The sequence below is a fragment of the Gadus macrocephalus genome, chromosome 11, assembly GCF_031168955.1.
Source record: "Gadus macrocephalus chromosome 11, ASM3116895v1".
NCBI lineage: Eukaryota > Metazoa > Chordata > Actinopteri > Gadiformes > Gadidae > Gadus > Gadus macrocephalus.
The window spans coordinates 22,666,079-22,682,218 of NC_082392.1; the positions used below are offsets into that span (position 1 = coordinate 22,666,079).

General features: G+C 49.6%; 2 protein-coding genes across 3 annotated transcripts in view; both read left to right on the forward strand.

The window, feature by feature from the left end:
• rpl35 (ribosomal protein L35) overlaps window positions 1–16,140 on the forward strand; it is a 78,264-nt gene that overhangs the window by 56,558 nt on the left and 5,566 nt on the right. The window lies entirely within an intron of this gene.
• golga1 (golgin A1) overlaps window positions 1–16,140 on the forward strand; it is a 64,741-nt gene that overhangs the window by 45,595 nt on the left and 3,006 nt on the right. For both annotated transcript variants that reach the window (XM_060065900.1, XM_060065899.1), the window contains exons 9-22: window positions 7,561–7,693; window positions 7,790–7,873; window positions 7,976–8,101; window positions 8,433–8,528; window positions 8,693–8,788; window positions 10,175–10,270; window positions 10,502–10,654; window positions 11,257–11,394; window positions 11,586–11,675; window positions 11,968–12,070; window positions 12,429–12,601; window positions 12,963–13,124; window positions 14,047–14,106; window positions 14,295–14,603. In XM_060065900.1, coding sequence (XP_059921883.1) covers window positions 7,561–7,693; window positions 7,790–7,873; window positions 7,976–8,101; window positions 8,433–8,528; window positions 8,693–8,788; window positions 10,175–10,270; window positions 10,502–10,654; window positions 11,257–11,394; window positions 11,586–11,675; window positions 11,968–12,070; window positions 12,429–12,601; window positions 12,963–13,124; window positions 14,047–14,106; window positions 14,295–14,603 — 1,819 coding nt within the window. The remainder of the gene's footprint in view (window positions 1–7,560; window positions 7,694–7,789; window positions 7,874–7,975; window positions 8,102–8,432; window positions 8,529–8,692; window positions 8,789–10,174; window positions 10,271–10,501; window positions 10,655–11,256; window positions 11,395–11,585; window positions 11,676–11,967; window positions 12,071–12,428; window positions 12,602–12,962; window positions 13,125–14,046; window positions 14,107–14,294; window positions 14,604–16,140) is intronic.

The window sequence follows — 16,140 nt, forward strand, 5'->3', positions numbered from 1 at the left end:
GGCTCCTCCCGCCAGCAGGCTGAGAGGAAGCGCGGTCTAGGCCGGTCCCAGCGTTCCATGGGACCGCCTCCGACTCCCGCCCCGGTGCAGCAGCCGCAGCCGCCGCGCACGGGGAGAGCAGCAGCGCCACGGACCGGGAAGTTCCGGACGCTTGCTCCTACTTTTTCTTTCCCTATTAAAGAAAAGCGTAAAGACCGTTCGGCCGAACGGCAGTACATGGTACCTAAAGAGCGATATTCCCCAGGCCACCTGCGTCCTACGCTTGTGGTGCGCTCCTCCATGTTGCCTATTTCCCCCTCTCAGCCCGGTGGCTGTAGGGTGACGGTCGGACGGCGTGTTCACATGGCCTCTGGTTCACCTGCTTCTAAGAAGCGGCGTCCCCCGTGGATACGGCCGCTTGTACCGGTCTCCTGGTTCCCCACATTATAGGTGAGGAGATGGGTCCGCGCGCTGTGGCTACAGCCTGCGGACAGCGCATGCGCACAGGTGCTGCGGCCGGACGGCTCGCTCCCTGTTCAGCGGGCACGAGCGCGACGTCTAGACAGCTCGTTGTTTTTACAGCTGCTAGTTCTGGTACGTCTCCTACGCTCGCTGAGCCTCCTCCCTTTCGTGGGAAGCCCCCCTTGGTTCACACGCAGTGTGGAGGCGGTAGGGGCAGAGGAATACGGGTTATTCCTGGACGGTCTTCCTCAGCTGTCGGCTCGCCCTCTCTCCAACCGCTATGCGTGTTGGCAAGAGCGGTGCGTTCTGCCATCGTGGTTGGACACCACGTTGAGATGGGGCCATCCCATACAGTTCAAGCGTCGTCCCCCACCCTTTATGGGGTTGGTGGAGACCACGCTACGGGACCCGGCTGCGAGCACGGCTCTGGCAGCAGAGGTGGCACGTCTCTTGGTAAAGGGGGCCATCACTGTCGTTCCCCCCCACGAGTCTCACCTAGGTTTTTATTCCCGCTACTTCCTGGTTTCCAAGAAGTCAGGGGAAATGAGACCTATTCTGGATCTTCGCGTGTTCAACAGATTCGTTGCCACGAGGAAGTTCAGAATGCTCACGGTCGGAGCATTGTTCCGGTGTGTGAGAGAGGGCGATTGGTTCACATCCCTGGATCTCAAGGATGCTTACTTCCACGTCCCTGTTCGGCAGGCGCACAGGAAGTTTCTCCGCTTTGCCTTTATGGGGATGGCGTACGAGTACCAGTGTCTGCCGTTCGGCTATTCCCTGGCTCCGCGCACCTTCTCGAAGTGTGTGGAGACGGCGTTGGAACCGCTCAGACGTCAGGGAAAGAGGATTCTCTTCTACCTAGACGATCTGCTTATTCTGAGCAACTCAGAAGAGACCGCGAGAAGGGACACCATGTTGGTGATAAACCATCTCTCCTTCCTGGGTTTTGCCATCAACTGGGAGAAGAGCTCCCCGCTCCCCAGCAGGCAGACAGTCTACTTGGGGCTTTGCCTAGACTCAGCCACCATGATTGCGATGCTTTCGCCTCCTCGGCGAGACGCCATCCTGTCGGCGCTCTCCCGTTTTCACGTTCTCAGAAACATGACCGCACTGTCCACCATGCGCCTGTTGGGGCTGATGGCAGCTGCCCACCCCGTGGTCCCCCTGGGTCTGCTTTTTATGCGCAGACTCCAGCGGTGGTTTGCTCGCCAACGGTTGGACCCCAGGCGACACAAGCTCAGGGTGCTCCTCGTCCCCCATTCGGATCTGGAATAGAAAGGACCCTCCGCCCTTCTGGGTGTTCCCCTGGGCAGGGTGGCGTCCTACGTAGTGGTCTTCACGGACGCCTTGTTGACGGGTTGGGGAGGAACGTGCCTCTCTCACTCGGTCGGAGACGAGTGGCGCACGCCCCCTACAGCACACATAAATGTGTTGGAGCTCGACGCTGTGAGGAAAGTGCTGTTGCATTTCTTTCACCTGGTGCGCGGCCGCCGCGTTCTGATCAGGACAGACAGCGTGTCGGCGGCGGCGTACATCAACAGACAGGGGGGAGTCCGCTCCCCTGCTCTCCACCGAAAGGCGGTCGAGCTCTGGCTTTGGGCTCATCAGTATCTCCGCAGTCTGAGAGCCCTGCATATCGCGGGCGCCCAGAACTTTGGGGCGGATCTCATGTCTCGAGGCGGTCCCCGCCGAGACGAGTGGCGGTTACATCCCGACATTGTCAGACTGATCTGGCAGAGGTTCGGGACAGCGCAGGTGGACCTCTTCGCGTCCCGGGAGAACACGCACTGCAGGTGGTGGTTCTCCCTCAGCCCTCGGGATCTTCCCCCGTTGGGGGTAGATGCGTTGGCACACACACCTTGGCCGCGGGCTCTCTTGTATGCGTTTCCCCCGCTCCAGCTGATCCTTCCTCTTCTGGAACGGGTCAGACAGGAGAGACTGTCCCTGATATTAGTGGCCCCGGAGAACCGTTCAGCTCTGTGGTTTCCAGAGCTGGCCGCGCTCTCGCGGTCGGCGCCTTGGCCAGTACCATTCAGGCCGGATGCGCTTTCACAGGCCCACGGGACGGTGCACCACCCGCCCGATGTCTCGGGACGGCTGTTGGTTTGGCTCCTGAGAGGTTGATCCTGCAGGGCAAAGGTTTGCCTGAGACGGTTATCAACACTATTCAGAGTGCTCGTGCGCCTTCTACTTCTTCCCTCTATGCGGCGAAGTGGTGCGCCTTCTCTAATTGGTGTGAGACGAACCACGCTGTCCCATCTCAATGCGAGGTGGGAAGCGTGCTTTCGTTTCTGCAAAACTTATTGGAAAAAGGTTTGGCCTTCTCCACTATCAAGGTCTATGCGGCAGCCGTTTCGGCTGGCCATGCAGGCTGTGATGGTGGACCGATCTTCAGCCATCCACTGGTCAAGAGATTCTTGAGTGGGGCTAGACGGGTTAGGCCTGTTTCACGCGTGCTTACACCACGCTGGGATCTCCCCACCGTGTTGCGCGGATTGTCCAGGGATCCTTTCGAGCCTCTCTCTCAGGCCCCTTTGGATGCCCTGTCATTTAAGACGGCGCTCTTGTTGGCCTTGGTTTCTGCCAAGCAGGCCGGTGAGCTAACCACTCTGTCTGTCAGCCCGAGTTGCTTGTTGCTAAACGAGGACAGCTCCTTCGCGTTGCTCAGACCTAATCCTGCGTTCCTCCCGAAGAACATTAATAGTTCTTTTCGGTCGAGGGATATTGTGCTTAAGGCTTTTCACCCCCCGCCTCATTCTAGTGAGGCGGAGGCGGAGTTGCATCTCCTGTGCCCGGTTCGGGCGTTGGCTATGTACGTGAATCGCTCGGCAGCGTTCCGCTCCACACAACAGTTGTTTGTGTGTTATAGCGACGCTAGCAGGGGCCGCGCTCTCTCTAAGCAGCGGTTTTCTCGCTGGGTATGTGAGGGTGTTTGCCTAGCCTACTCTCGGCAGGGCTTGGCGCCACCGTTGGGCGTTAAAGCTCACTCCACACGGAGCGTGGCCGCTTCAACGGCTCTACTCAAGGGCGTTTCGGTGGAAGACATCTGCGCGGCTGCGTCTTGGTCTTCCCCCGGCCCCTTTGTCCGTTTTTACATGTTAGACATGTCCAGGGGCTCACTCGGCAACTCTGTGCTAGAGTCCGGGACCCCTTTTACGGCTTAAGAATATAGACATGTTCTTTAAAGCGTCGTGGTTGGATTTCCTCTCGCCGGCTGGCGAGTTGGACTTGATTACCAGTCTTACTCTCCCACCTTTTTTCAAATGAAAAACAGGCTAGGGGGTTTTCTATTGGCTCGCCAATTGTCTGGTGGTTTTGTTTACCAGTATGGCACTCCCGCCGTTTTCTTCAAATAAGAAACGGCCGAGAGAGTCCCATTATTGGAGAGCCGAATTCCGTAGCTCCGCCCCCGGTGGCAGCGGACCTAATGAAAACCTAGTTGCTCTGGTTTTTCTTTTCCTTTCATGGGTTCCATGAAGCACGGAATAGAGCCGGAGTCCTTACAGACTCACTTTTTTCTCCCTTGATCATTGCCTTGCTTGATCTAGGAGGAATTAGTTTTTTATAAAGCTGTTGTGTTTTACACTTCCTTGGCTTTTTGAGTCTTAATGTGTTCTGGTGACTTAGGTCTTTTTGACTGGGGTCCAGCAGGAATACATTGATCGGGCTCCGCTCGCAGCTTCACCTTAGCCCATAAGGCGAAGCCTAGACGGCGTAGCCTACATGAAATAGAACGATAGTTATGTTATTATAACTCTAGTTCTATGATTGTAGGCGTAGCCGTCTAGTTTCCCACCTGCTGTACCCTCCAATTGCTGAAAGAATAGCTTGGAGGATGAGCGACGGTATACACCGCGTTATATAGACACGATACCGTGGGAAATGTGGGCGGTGCCCACGCTGATAGGTGCATAGGTTGAATTTTCAGCGCGCGCAGGCGCGCGCACGGGACAAGCCCATAAGGCGAAGCCTAGACGGCTACGCCTACAATCATAGAACTAGAGTTATAATAACATAACTATCGTTTTTGTTCCCCTCTTACTGATCGAGTGGGAGGGAACTGGCTATGAGTCACGGGGTCTAGGGGGACTGTTTTTGCGGTTGCACGAGTTGTTCTAGCCGTGCACTGTGAGTGATTGTCCTTCTCTGTCTCATGGAATAACGGTTATTATTACGTTGCCTCCTTTTCCTCCGGCACTACAATATAATATATATTATCACTGCCAAAAGCTGTGTGAGCCGATATTATGAATCTCAAACGACCGCGTTGGGTTCTCCGACGTTCCTGGTTCTTCCAACAATCCCTTTCTCCTCCGTGTCGTGGTTCATATTCTTGAGGGAGTCAAAGCCAAAGTTCCTTTCCCCCCAATTCATTCTCAACCATGGCTGAGATAACCCCCACTACGAGTCTCGTTGTAGAAATACCAGAGACGAGAGTCCGACGTGTTGTGCACCATAATACCAAAAGCAGAACGGTTATCCAAATAACAAGGAAGTGTACAACGCTTGCGTTACAGTTCTGGAGCTCTATATCTAAATAATATCATATAATGCATAGATATCTATATCATAAATACATATTATCACGGCCTGCTGCCGGATGCCCGCTGCCGGGTGGTGGTGCTTCGCGGCGGTGGTGCCTCGCGGCAACCGGCGGCATGTCGCAGTTCATGTACTTCAGGGAGTCAAAGCCAAAGTTCCTTTCCCCCAATTCCTTCTCAACCATGGCTGAGATAAACCCCACTACAGTCTCGTTGTGGAAATACAAGAGACGTCAAAGAACCGACAAAAAACACTTGCGTTACAGTGTGTGTATTCAAACACACACACATGTGGCGCTCGCACGGTCGTGGCTCATTGGCGGAGTAACCAGTGGTGTAGTCTACGTGATACGCAGGTATACGCCGTATGCCCACTAGGAACGCACCTGGATTTGCGTATACCCACTTAAAAATGTGCACGGATACGTATCAATCGTCTTGTGACAGATCTTTCACTTCTGTGTTTATTTTTCGCAAATACCGGTTGGGTATAACTGCAATAAAATACTTTAAGCAGGGGAAGTTATCTCCTACATAATTCACCATTCATAAAATCCCCCCTTCGCGCTCTGCCCTGTCTCTGTTACGAAGCGCGAAGCTGCCCCTGCATCTCTGCACGTTAGTTGGCGGGCCGAGCCCCTCCTTCTCGCGTGTGCATGCGTGCGTGCGTGCGCGTGCGCGTGCGCGCGCGCGCGTGTGTGTGTGTGTGTCCAGTCCTCCCATATTAATGTGTAAACCACATAATAAGTAGTCAACAGAAGACAATGTTTTAATCCCACTTTATATCTCCTTGTTACTTTTAGATGAGAACCCCTGGCCAGCCTTTCAGACTGGGTGTCAGGCTAGGGAATTTAAAAACAGGCACCCTTGGTTAGAGTGGAGGGGAAAAGAGTTAGGTAAATGTCAGCCAACATACAGTTGGTATGCACAATTGAAATTCATAATGTTAATCACTATGCAAATGAGAGTATAGCTAATTCATGGTCATTTTTAAGGTGCAGTAATTTCACACTTTTACACTATTCAATTACTGTATGGTATGTTAGATAACAAAAGTAAGAGCTCAAATTAGAGCAATTGAAAAAGTGAAACATTAGTCTCCTGTCATCTCCTTCTCATGCACTGGTTAGCCATGGTTGTAAAGAGTTCATTAAATTATTTTGAGTAGATTTTGTCCTTGTTTAGCATGTGCTATTGCTACTAATATACAAAGGACAACTCGTCATTTTTGTGTTCTATTTGTTCATACTGTTATTAAAACTGATAAACCTACTCAGCTTTCCATGATTGTTGATAATCGTTATACTCTTAAATCAGTGGGTTGTAGACCCCTGCGTTGGAGAGTGTGGTGCGACACCCCATGCGCCACACACGTACACGTACCGGTGGGACGGGATTGTACGAGGCTGGGAGGGAATCATCACAGTATACCCACTACAATAAAATAGACTACACCACTGGGAGTAACCCCTGACTGCAGCTCGCAGATCGAGGAGGAGCTAAATGTGGGCGGGCTTAAACGTTTAACCCCGCCCACATTTAAGGAAAATTCCGCGCAGCATCATTGACTCAGTATCATGGTTTTACCCTCTCGGGCGCCTTCTGGTGGCGGAGATCCGGCAGCACATTCTCAAACATCAATACAGCACAGCACAGCACAATGACTTACCGGTAATATGGAAAAAGGTTCATGCATTTGATAGACTGAGACATTCCTACTTTTAACTTGTCATTTCAAATGTCTATTTTAGTATAGACACATATTATTTCGTACACTCAATTATATTAGCTAATTCAAAGAAACCAAAGACAGAAGACTTTGCATCATTGATTTTTATTTTCACCCAAGGCAAGAAATTTTGATCTGTAAAGAAGAAAAAAAAAAAGCTTCCATAAATGTTTGACAAAGGCAAGTATCAAGGTATTTTTCTGGCCCATAGCAAGCAATGTACACGAACAGAGAGCGGCAACTTACCTCTAGGCAGAAAAGCGCGCTGTATCATGGACTCGTATTTCCGTCTGAGTCCATGATGCTGCGCGGAATTTTCCTTAAATGTGGGCGGGGTTAAACGTTTAAGCCCGCCCACATTTAGCCCCTCCTCGATCTGCGGGCTGCAGTCAGGGGCACTTGCATTGGCAGGCCAAAGTCTCTGGGCGGGTCAGGCAGAGTAAGGGGAGGAGCTTACTGCAGTGTGACGACATAAGAAACCACATTCCAATTCAGCGCGCTTGAGCCTCTTTTTTTTCCAAAGGCGAGCAGAACGCCTAGTGCTCGTTTTACACCGAACGCAAGTTTTAGCCACTGGGGGACCATAGGCAGCCTAGGGGAACTCATATTTATGTTAGGAAACCTCATAAAGTCAGATTTTCATGCCATGGCACCTTGGTATTGGTTAGAATTTGTTAGTATAGATTAGTTATAGTATTAGATGGTATTGGTGTTAGTTAGTATAAGTTAGTGTTTTTGGTTAATATTGGTTAGTAATAGTATAAGTTGGAATAGGTTTGGTTTTGGTTAGTATTGGTTACTACTTGTTTGAGTTAGTATTACTTAATGTTGCTTCTCATGTTGTGGCAGGGAGGAGCTGCTGGTGTCCCGGGACGAGGCGGCGAGCAAGGTCAGGGAGGCGGAGCAGAGGAGCAGGGGGGTGGAGCATAGGGGCAGGGAGCTGCAGGCGGTCATCCAGCAGGTCTCTGAGGACTTCCAGAAGGTAGGGGTGTGTGTGTGTGTGTGTGTGTCTGTGTCTGTCTGTCAGTCTGTGATTAATCTGCATGTGCATAGTCTTGATATATGTGTGTGTGTCCAGTCCCAGGCCTTGGTTTCTTGTCTGGAGCGGTCTCTCTACTCCTTGCAGACAGAACACAACAACCTCAAGTTACAGCAGCACAAGGTGACAGTGGAGCTCTCAAGCTGGCTGTTTTATATCTATGTCAATATTTCGGTATCTTGTGCCATGTACCCTCTATCTATCTAGTGATATGTATGTCTCCAGGCGGAGGTGGTGGAGGAAGACCATGCCTCCACCCTATCAGAGCTCCAGGCCAAGGTGGTCAGTCAAGAGAGAAGGCTGCAGCAGGAATTCAGCCTGGACCAGCACCTCCAGGGGCTGATGGAGGAGGTCTACACCTACACGCTACACCCTCCCTATCAACCCCCAGTCCTTCTCAGTCCCTCCCCTCACCCCGAATCCCTCAGCCTCAGTCCCTCCCCTCACCCTCAGTTCCTCCCCTCACCCCAGTCCCTCCCCTCACCCCCAGTCCCTCATCCCCAGTCGCTCCCCTCACCCTCAGTCCCTCCCCTCACCCCAGTCCCTCCCCTCCCCCCCAGTCCCTCCCCCCCAGTGCCCCCCCCCCCACCCCCAGTGCCTCCCCTCCCTCCCAGTCCCTCCCCTCCCTCACTCACTCCCTTCTTCATACTCCCTGACCACCTGAATCTCCTCCTCTCCACAGAAGCGGGAGGTGGAGCAGAGACTGGAGAAGGCAAGGGAGGACCTGTTGGAGGCCAGGACAAGCCATGCGGACACTGTCAGCTCCCTGGAAGCACAGGTACACATACACACAGACACACCATAGAGACACTCCCCAGCCAGCAAATGTCCCTTAAACAAAAAGGAGCTTAACATTCAACCTCTACTTCTGGTATTGTCACCCAGAATCTTTGCAGAGATACACTATCTCTATGTTCTAGACCCTACCTTGTGTCTCCTCAGGTGAGCATGGCCAGTGGCACGGTGGGCGAGCTGCAGACCCTCCTCCGACACAAGGAAGACTCGTCCAAGTCGTACCGAGAGAGAACCGACGCTCAGGTCAGACCCAGGACCCATAGTGCCCCCACCATCAGCCATTTACCCTCTAGTGAAATCACATGTTGGGGGCTCATCCAGGTGTTGAGTTTGCACGGTCCAGACGGAGTGCAGGGCCGCCCCTTCAGTGGGGGTCCATCATGTAGGGCGGCCCCTTCAGCAGGTGGTCAAGATGGCGGAGGTGTGTAGGGCCACCCTTTAGCGGGGGGGGTCATCTTGGATCCTGAGGCGGGGCCAAACAGTGTGAGGGGCCGAGTTAGTGTTTCCTGTGTTGTTAAGGATCAATTCATCCAAAGATCAACTTATTTGCGAGTGCAAGATGGAGGTTTCAGAAGTCTATTTTAACAAATCTGGTTATAAAGGGGCCAGTTTATTACACAGGATGATTGGGACCCATCTAGCGACACTTTGTTTCAGGATGTTGGTGTCCGGGCACTTTCCACAAGCTGTGGGTAAAGTGAAGTTTACCATTGGTTTTGTTTGCCAAGCAGGGATTCGGACAATAGGAAGATGATGCTATTGTTGAAGTTATGGTTCTGTCTTTTTGATCTGTGATTAATGGTCAGCCATATCACGTTTGTTGTGGTTCAGCCGTAGCCTGGTTCTACCAGACTCTCGTACTTCACTTCATTTCATTTCATTTGTACAGAGAGTCTGGACCTAATCAATTGACAAACGTTAACTCACTTGAAGGCGGGTGTCTGTTGAAGTTTAAAATGATTGGATCTGCCCAGTGCCACTCTGGATCTGCCATAACCAATCGCTAACGTTTGGTTGTGACGTATGTCATGCGCCGGGAATCACGCGCAGGTTGTACATAAACCAAACACCTTGCGCGTCTGCACGAAAATGTCCGTCAACGACAGCTGCAGGTTTTGTTCGTCAAATTTAATTTATCAGGGAAAAATTGCACATTGTAAATCAACTACCGACCTACAACAACAACTCAAACTGGGGCCGCTGTGGCGGCACCAGAAAACCAAATTACATACAGCAGGTCCAGACCTAGTACTGAAGGGAAATTCAAATTGAGCGGAAGTACTTAGGCGGGCGGAGCCAGGCTAGTTCAGCCGGTTGTTTCCAGTAAAAACCCGTTCCATGTGACACATGTCTACAGACCCCTGCCACTTGCAATATGAGTCCAAACTAATTTGAAGTGAAAGAAAATGTCACCAAGATCTGAGCTCGTCTGGCATCAGACTTTATATTTTAATCTCAAGTCATCATAATGCCCCTGGGTGGACCCTCCCACTTGTGATGTCACTATGGCTTCCTTTTGAAATGTCTTGTAATGGCTGATCAAAACCAGCACACCCACCACCACCACGATGGTGGCGGTGGAGTAGTGGTGGTGGTTGTGCTCCATGACCCCTCCCTGTCTCCCTGCAGATCACAGCCCTCGAGCAGCAGGTGGTGGAGGCAAGAGGGAAGGTCCAGAGAGCTGAGCGGGAGATCACTGAGCTGCAGGACGAGCTGAGCACAATGGTGAGGAGCAGCAGCTGAGAACCAAGACTCACACAGTCTTGAACACCCAATAAAAATGTTCCATGGATTCATGAATTCACCATCATTCATAAAATACGATGTATTGTATTAATCCTAGATGGGATATGTTGGTATAACAGTAGAAATGACAGGACAATGGTTGAAAAACATTATACGAGACGAGTAAGATTCAGTAAATAATGTGTATGCGTTTCTCTCTCTGCTCCTCAGCAAACAGGTTGGTTATCCGAGAAGGCATCGCTGGACCAGCAGTTGGTGGTAGAGAAGCAGCTCAGAGAGGACACCAATGATAGACTAGAGCAGGAGAAGGCCATCGTCAAATCAGAGAGCCAGACCAAGCAGGAGGCTCTATGCCTCAGGATGGTGAGACAAGATTGGCCATTGCCGTGAAGTGTTTTCAATAAGCATTTAAATACTGTTGTTACACCGACTAGGTGTAATCTTGCCTCAGCCCATCGTTTCTGCTTGTTAGAAACCTGTCAACAAACACAGTGTGTTTCTAGTATGGTGTATAGAGTAGACACATTCAGAATGCTTGGAGGACTTTCTGGGGGAAATTATTCACAGCATGCTGCTTTAGCTCTATCCGCATCTGCATAATTGTATTATTTACATTGTTATATGTATTATATTATAACTTATTAAACTAGATCTTGTAGCCAGAGATGAGTCTGGGTTAAGAACATAGAGAAAATTGTCTAGCTAGGACAGTCATGGGGAAGTAGAGAAGCAGATCTCACCTGAGATGTGAGGATCAGGTCTCCGTGGTGACCGCAGAGTGCATAGGAGACGTTGCAGAACCCCCTCTATTGCCTCCGAAGGGGGGAAGTAGACGGAGTGGCTGTCGCTCTGACAGATTTATACCTGACTCTCCAATATAGTATAGGGTTGTTTGATTGTTTGGTTGTTTGATATGTATATGCATTGAGGTGCTTCGCTCCCATTCATGTGTGTCTCACTTCCAGAGGGAGGTGGAGGAGGACAAGAGGTGTATGGAGGAGGAGAAGCGGAGTCTCGAGGAGGCGAAGAGGGGTATGGAGGAGGAGAGGGACAAGGCCTTCACCTCCCTCCAGGCCCGGGCAGAGGAGCTGACTGCAGCCAGGGTAAGAGCACACTGCTCTCCTTAAGGCCAACATAAACTTCTGCAGCCATCGTTTTCAGGTTCAAGTGTGTGTGTGTGTGTGTGTGTGTGTGTGTGTGTGTGTGTGTGTGTGTGTGTGTGTGTGTGTGTGTGTGTGTGTGTGTGTGTGTGTGTGTGTGTGTGTGTGTGTGTGTGTGTGCGCGAGTGCGCTAGGCGGAGCTGGTCAGCCGTCAGACAGTGAGTGTGGAGATAGCCATGGCTCTTGAGGACAGCAGGAGGCAGAAGGAGGAGCTTCAAGCACAGGTCACACACTCACCATATGACATTGGGTTAAATCTTTTGCGTGATTTTATCTTCTGTGGTTAGACGTTGGTGTTCTACAAGTCTGGCTTTCTTCTTTTTTTAATGAATGAATATTGCCAACCACAACATTGTTTATGCAAATTACCTCTTTAGGATAACCTCATGCAAATACTGCAGAAGCAGAGAATCCCGATCGTCACATTAATGGATTTCTGTCCCCCTTCCCTCGTGGACATGGCCTTAGTGCTGCCTTTGTCCTTTCGTGACCTTAGTTTGGTATTCCAAATCTCAGGTGGGAGACCTGCTGAAGTCCCATGATGAAGTGCAACAGAAAGTGACCGGTCTCACTAATCAGCTGGCCAAGAGAGAGGAGCAGATTACTATGCTCCAGAATGGTATGAACCTTATACGAGCCCCTAATGTGATTATGTGTAAGATTCCACCTTACAGGGCTGATTTGCATTTGGTTTACCATCAGGTATTTTCGCCTTATGTAGCCTCTGGTGGTCTTTAAAAGTGTGTTTATGGTCACTACAGTTATGTAAATTCTTCTCTTGATCATGTTGATTAAACATTGATTTAAACATTGATTTAAACATTGAGTTATATTAGTTTTATTTTGTACGAAATGAGGCTATATGTATGTGCCATTCCAACTAGTTTGCTTAGAATGTGTATATTTTATTTTGTATACAAATTATTAGCGTCTTCTGGTTGACGTCCCTCCAGTGTTTAACTCTGACCCTATCTCAGACCTCGAGGCATCCAGGGGAGGTGTGGTGGAGCTCCAGGCCCAGGTCCAGGCCCAGCTGGAGGGCCAGCGAGCCCAGGCTAAGCAACAGGAGGCGGAGAAGGACCAGCAGCTGGCCTGCCTCCGGGAGGACGCCGTCTGCCAATTACAGCTGTTGGACTCCTGCCAATCACGGGTCAGGACTGCACACCTTTCTACACGTAAAATATGACGAAGGCTCCCGTAGGGTGCAGGGCTGTCGTTTGGAGGCTTTATTTTGGATTCTAATGTGTGGTGAGGAGTCAGTATTGTGACTTTCTTTATTCCAATAGAATCAATAATAATAGTTAATTATTTACTGCTGTTTTATCTTATATGTTGGCCCTTGAGGACATATGGATTCCCAGTCCTCTTCCTACGCTGCTACACACATCTTTGTGGTCCACATTGAAAAATGGAGAAGGATAATAAAGCATTCATTCAGGGCATTTAGAAGATGCTTTCATCCAGAGCGACTTCAATGTAGCTCCAGACTGAGGAGTCTCCTCTGTCTGCAGATCTCCTTCCTGGAAGTGGAGGTGGAGACCCTGACGGAGCAGCTCCAGCCCCCGGATACCTGCGTCCCGCCGGAGCTAAACGGGGCGGTGACGGTAGACGACCTCGACCTGCTCCAGAAGACCAACCGAGACCTGGAGCAGCAGCTGGCCGACAAGAACCGGGTCTGCAGCCTCACTTATCCTCCTATGTTACCTACCATGTAAATGGAGTGGTGGACGTTTATATAACCTACCATGTGAACGGAGAGGTGGACGTTTATATAACCTACCGTGTGAATGGAGAGGTGGACGTTTATATAACCTACCGTGTGAATGGAGAGGTGGACGTTTATATAACCTACCTTGTGAATGGAGAGGTGGACGTTTATATAACCTAACATGTGAATGGAGATGTCTACTTCTATCTAATCTGCCAGGTGAATGGAGATGTGGACGTTTACATTCAGCCATTAAGCAGACAACACTTCAAAAGTACCGCCCAAGTGAAGCTGTGAATGCTCAAAGCATATGGCGACACATTAGTGCCATAATTCACTAATGTGATAAAAGATGCATTCGGGCGTATTATATTATTCCACACGCGTAGATATTAACTGCGAGCGCGCAAATGATCTCTGCTCGCGCAAAACAGCCTCTCACGCGTGCAAAACAGCCTCTTGCGCGCGCAAATTACCTCAGCGCGCGCAAAACCTCTCGCGAAAGATGTTTTTACTCTCTCACTCGAATTTAATTTTGGCACTATGGGGGAGGGAACCAAAGCAGGGCGGGCTTTTCTATGATTGGCCGTTTCTGAAGCGCGATATTTGATTGACAGCCCTCCTCAGCCCTCCTCTCATTCAATTCTGTTTTGCGTGCGCTGAGGTAATTTGCGCGTGCGAGAGGCTGTTTTGCGCGCAGAGATCATTTGCGCGCAGAGATCATTTGCGCGCAGAGATCATTTGCGCGCTCGCAGTTAATATCTACGCGTGTGGAATAATATAATACGCCCGAATGCATCTTTGATCACATTAGTGAATTATGGCACTAATGTGTCGCCATAAAAGCAGACCATGTTTAAACAGATGTTGTTTCTTGTGTTCTGCAGACCATCAAGCAGCTGCAGCAGAGGTTAGCTGAGCTGAAGAGAACCTTCCAGAAGGAGCTGGTGGGTGAAACGCCTTGAGCTGGTCACATGTCTCTGATGTTTTTATTTACAAAAATGACTTGTGTATGCGCAATAAGATATTTGAGCATGGTGATTGCTTACCATGGTATTCTTCATTAGACTCACTGGAAGTATACAATGTAAAAGCACTACGTAGCAGTATTCATGGTACCTGTGGATGTTTCCAGAAGCTGAAGCCAGACCTGGAGCCCCAGGGGAGAGTGGAGAGGGCAGCAGAGGACCGGGGAGAGAGGCAGGACCAACGGCACAGCAGTGATCCTCTAGCAAACACCTGCACCTCCTTCACCACCTCCTCCCCTGCCCCTCCTCCAGGCCCCGCCCCCTTACCTGGCCTGGCCACGCCCCGCCGCCCCACCTCCACCTCCACCTGCACCGTCACCGTCACCAACACCTCCGACCTCAACGACTCACGGGAGATCAACTTTGAGTACCTGAAACATGTGGTGCTCAAGTTCATGTCGTGCCGCGAGGCTGAGGTGAGAAGGTCTGGGTTTGGTCTAGGGCAGAGGACAGTAATCCTCTGCACGGGTCTGGACCAAGACGGCATCCTATCCAGAGCCCAACCTATGACGCATAAATTAATGAGAATTATTACACTTTGACTGAGTGATTCTAGTTCTAATGGATCACTTTCTAGCCATCACGGCAATGGTTTAGCGGCCCAGGAATCTCGGAGACCAATTGCATTGTAATTGTGATGCTACTCAGCCAATCAAATCCAAATATCCGACAAGCATTTTTACAAGTTAGTGAGTGAGAAACACAAACAAATGGAGACGCGAACTAACAAAAAATGTAATTCAACAGGGCAATCAGCATCAGCTTATATTCAAGTATGGACAGACTCTTGTTCATTCTTCACAAAGGCAGTTAAAAAGCAGTATGTCTCATGTTCCGAGACTGTGGCGATTGAATATGTGAACATGGTCGGCTCCACATAAAGCTGTGAGGCATTTTCTCCTATAAGAACAATTGGTCCAGCCTCACCAATGAATACATGTGTATGAGAATGGCCCTCATACCATTCCAACACAGATTTTACAGATTTTTGAGAGAAGTGCACACTTAAAGCGAATGTGCACTTATCTCACTGAACCAAAGAATGCAGGGGTATGGGATATAAGAGCGAAAGAAAAAGATGGGAGGTATCAAAGTATCATCAAAGCATTTAAGTAGATACAATGTTTTGATATTGTTGATCAAATTGGTCAAGACTGTTAAGATTTGAAATGGAGTTAACAAACAAGTAAAAAACAGAAACTCAAGCATTTGCCTCAATTAAAAAAATATATACCGGTATATGCCCTTATTTTTTAAGATGGAGTTTTTCCAAAGTTGTGGTTGTTATGGATTTGATATTGAAATTTCCTTTTTTAAATGAGAAAAATATTTATTTTTAATTGTTACATTTACATTTAGGGCATATTGTAGTAAATTTATTCAAAGCAAAGTACAATAAATGAATTTGTCAGAAGAATGACAAACAATTTATCGCTGTGTGTACAGTAAGGTTTTTCATAGAACTAAGTGCCAAGTACGAACAATCGCTAGGTTAACCCATTCTCCTCAAAGCTAGGATAAGATGCTACACGATACTAAGTACTATCTTTAAGTGCCAGGACGTACAACATACAATAACTGCGTACATTAAGTACCAGGACGTACATCATTGAATAAGTGAGTTGGAGGGGTAGGAGGGGGTGGCTTCGCAGAGTCCAGGTGAACTCTGAACAATTGAGTCTTGAGTCTCTTGCGGAAGCTTGTGAGCCACTCTGCGGTCCTGACATCGGCATGGAGCTCGTTCCACCACTGGGCCAAAACAGAAAAAAAGAGTTGTGACTTTGATGATCGAACTTTGCTTGCCCGTAGTGATGGCGTACCATCTTCTTGAACCTAATGCAAGCTCCTACAGGGAGCCAGTGGAGGTGCCGGAAGAGGGGGGTCACATGGGAGAATTTAGGTAGATTGAACAGGAGACGTGCGGCAGCGTTCTGGATATGCTGCATAGGTTTG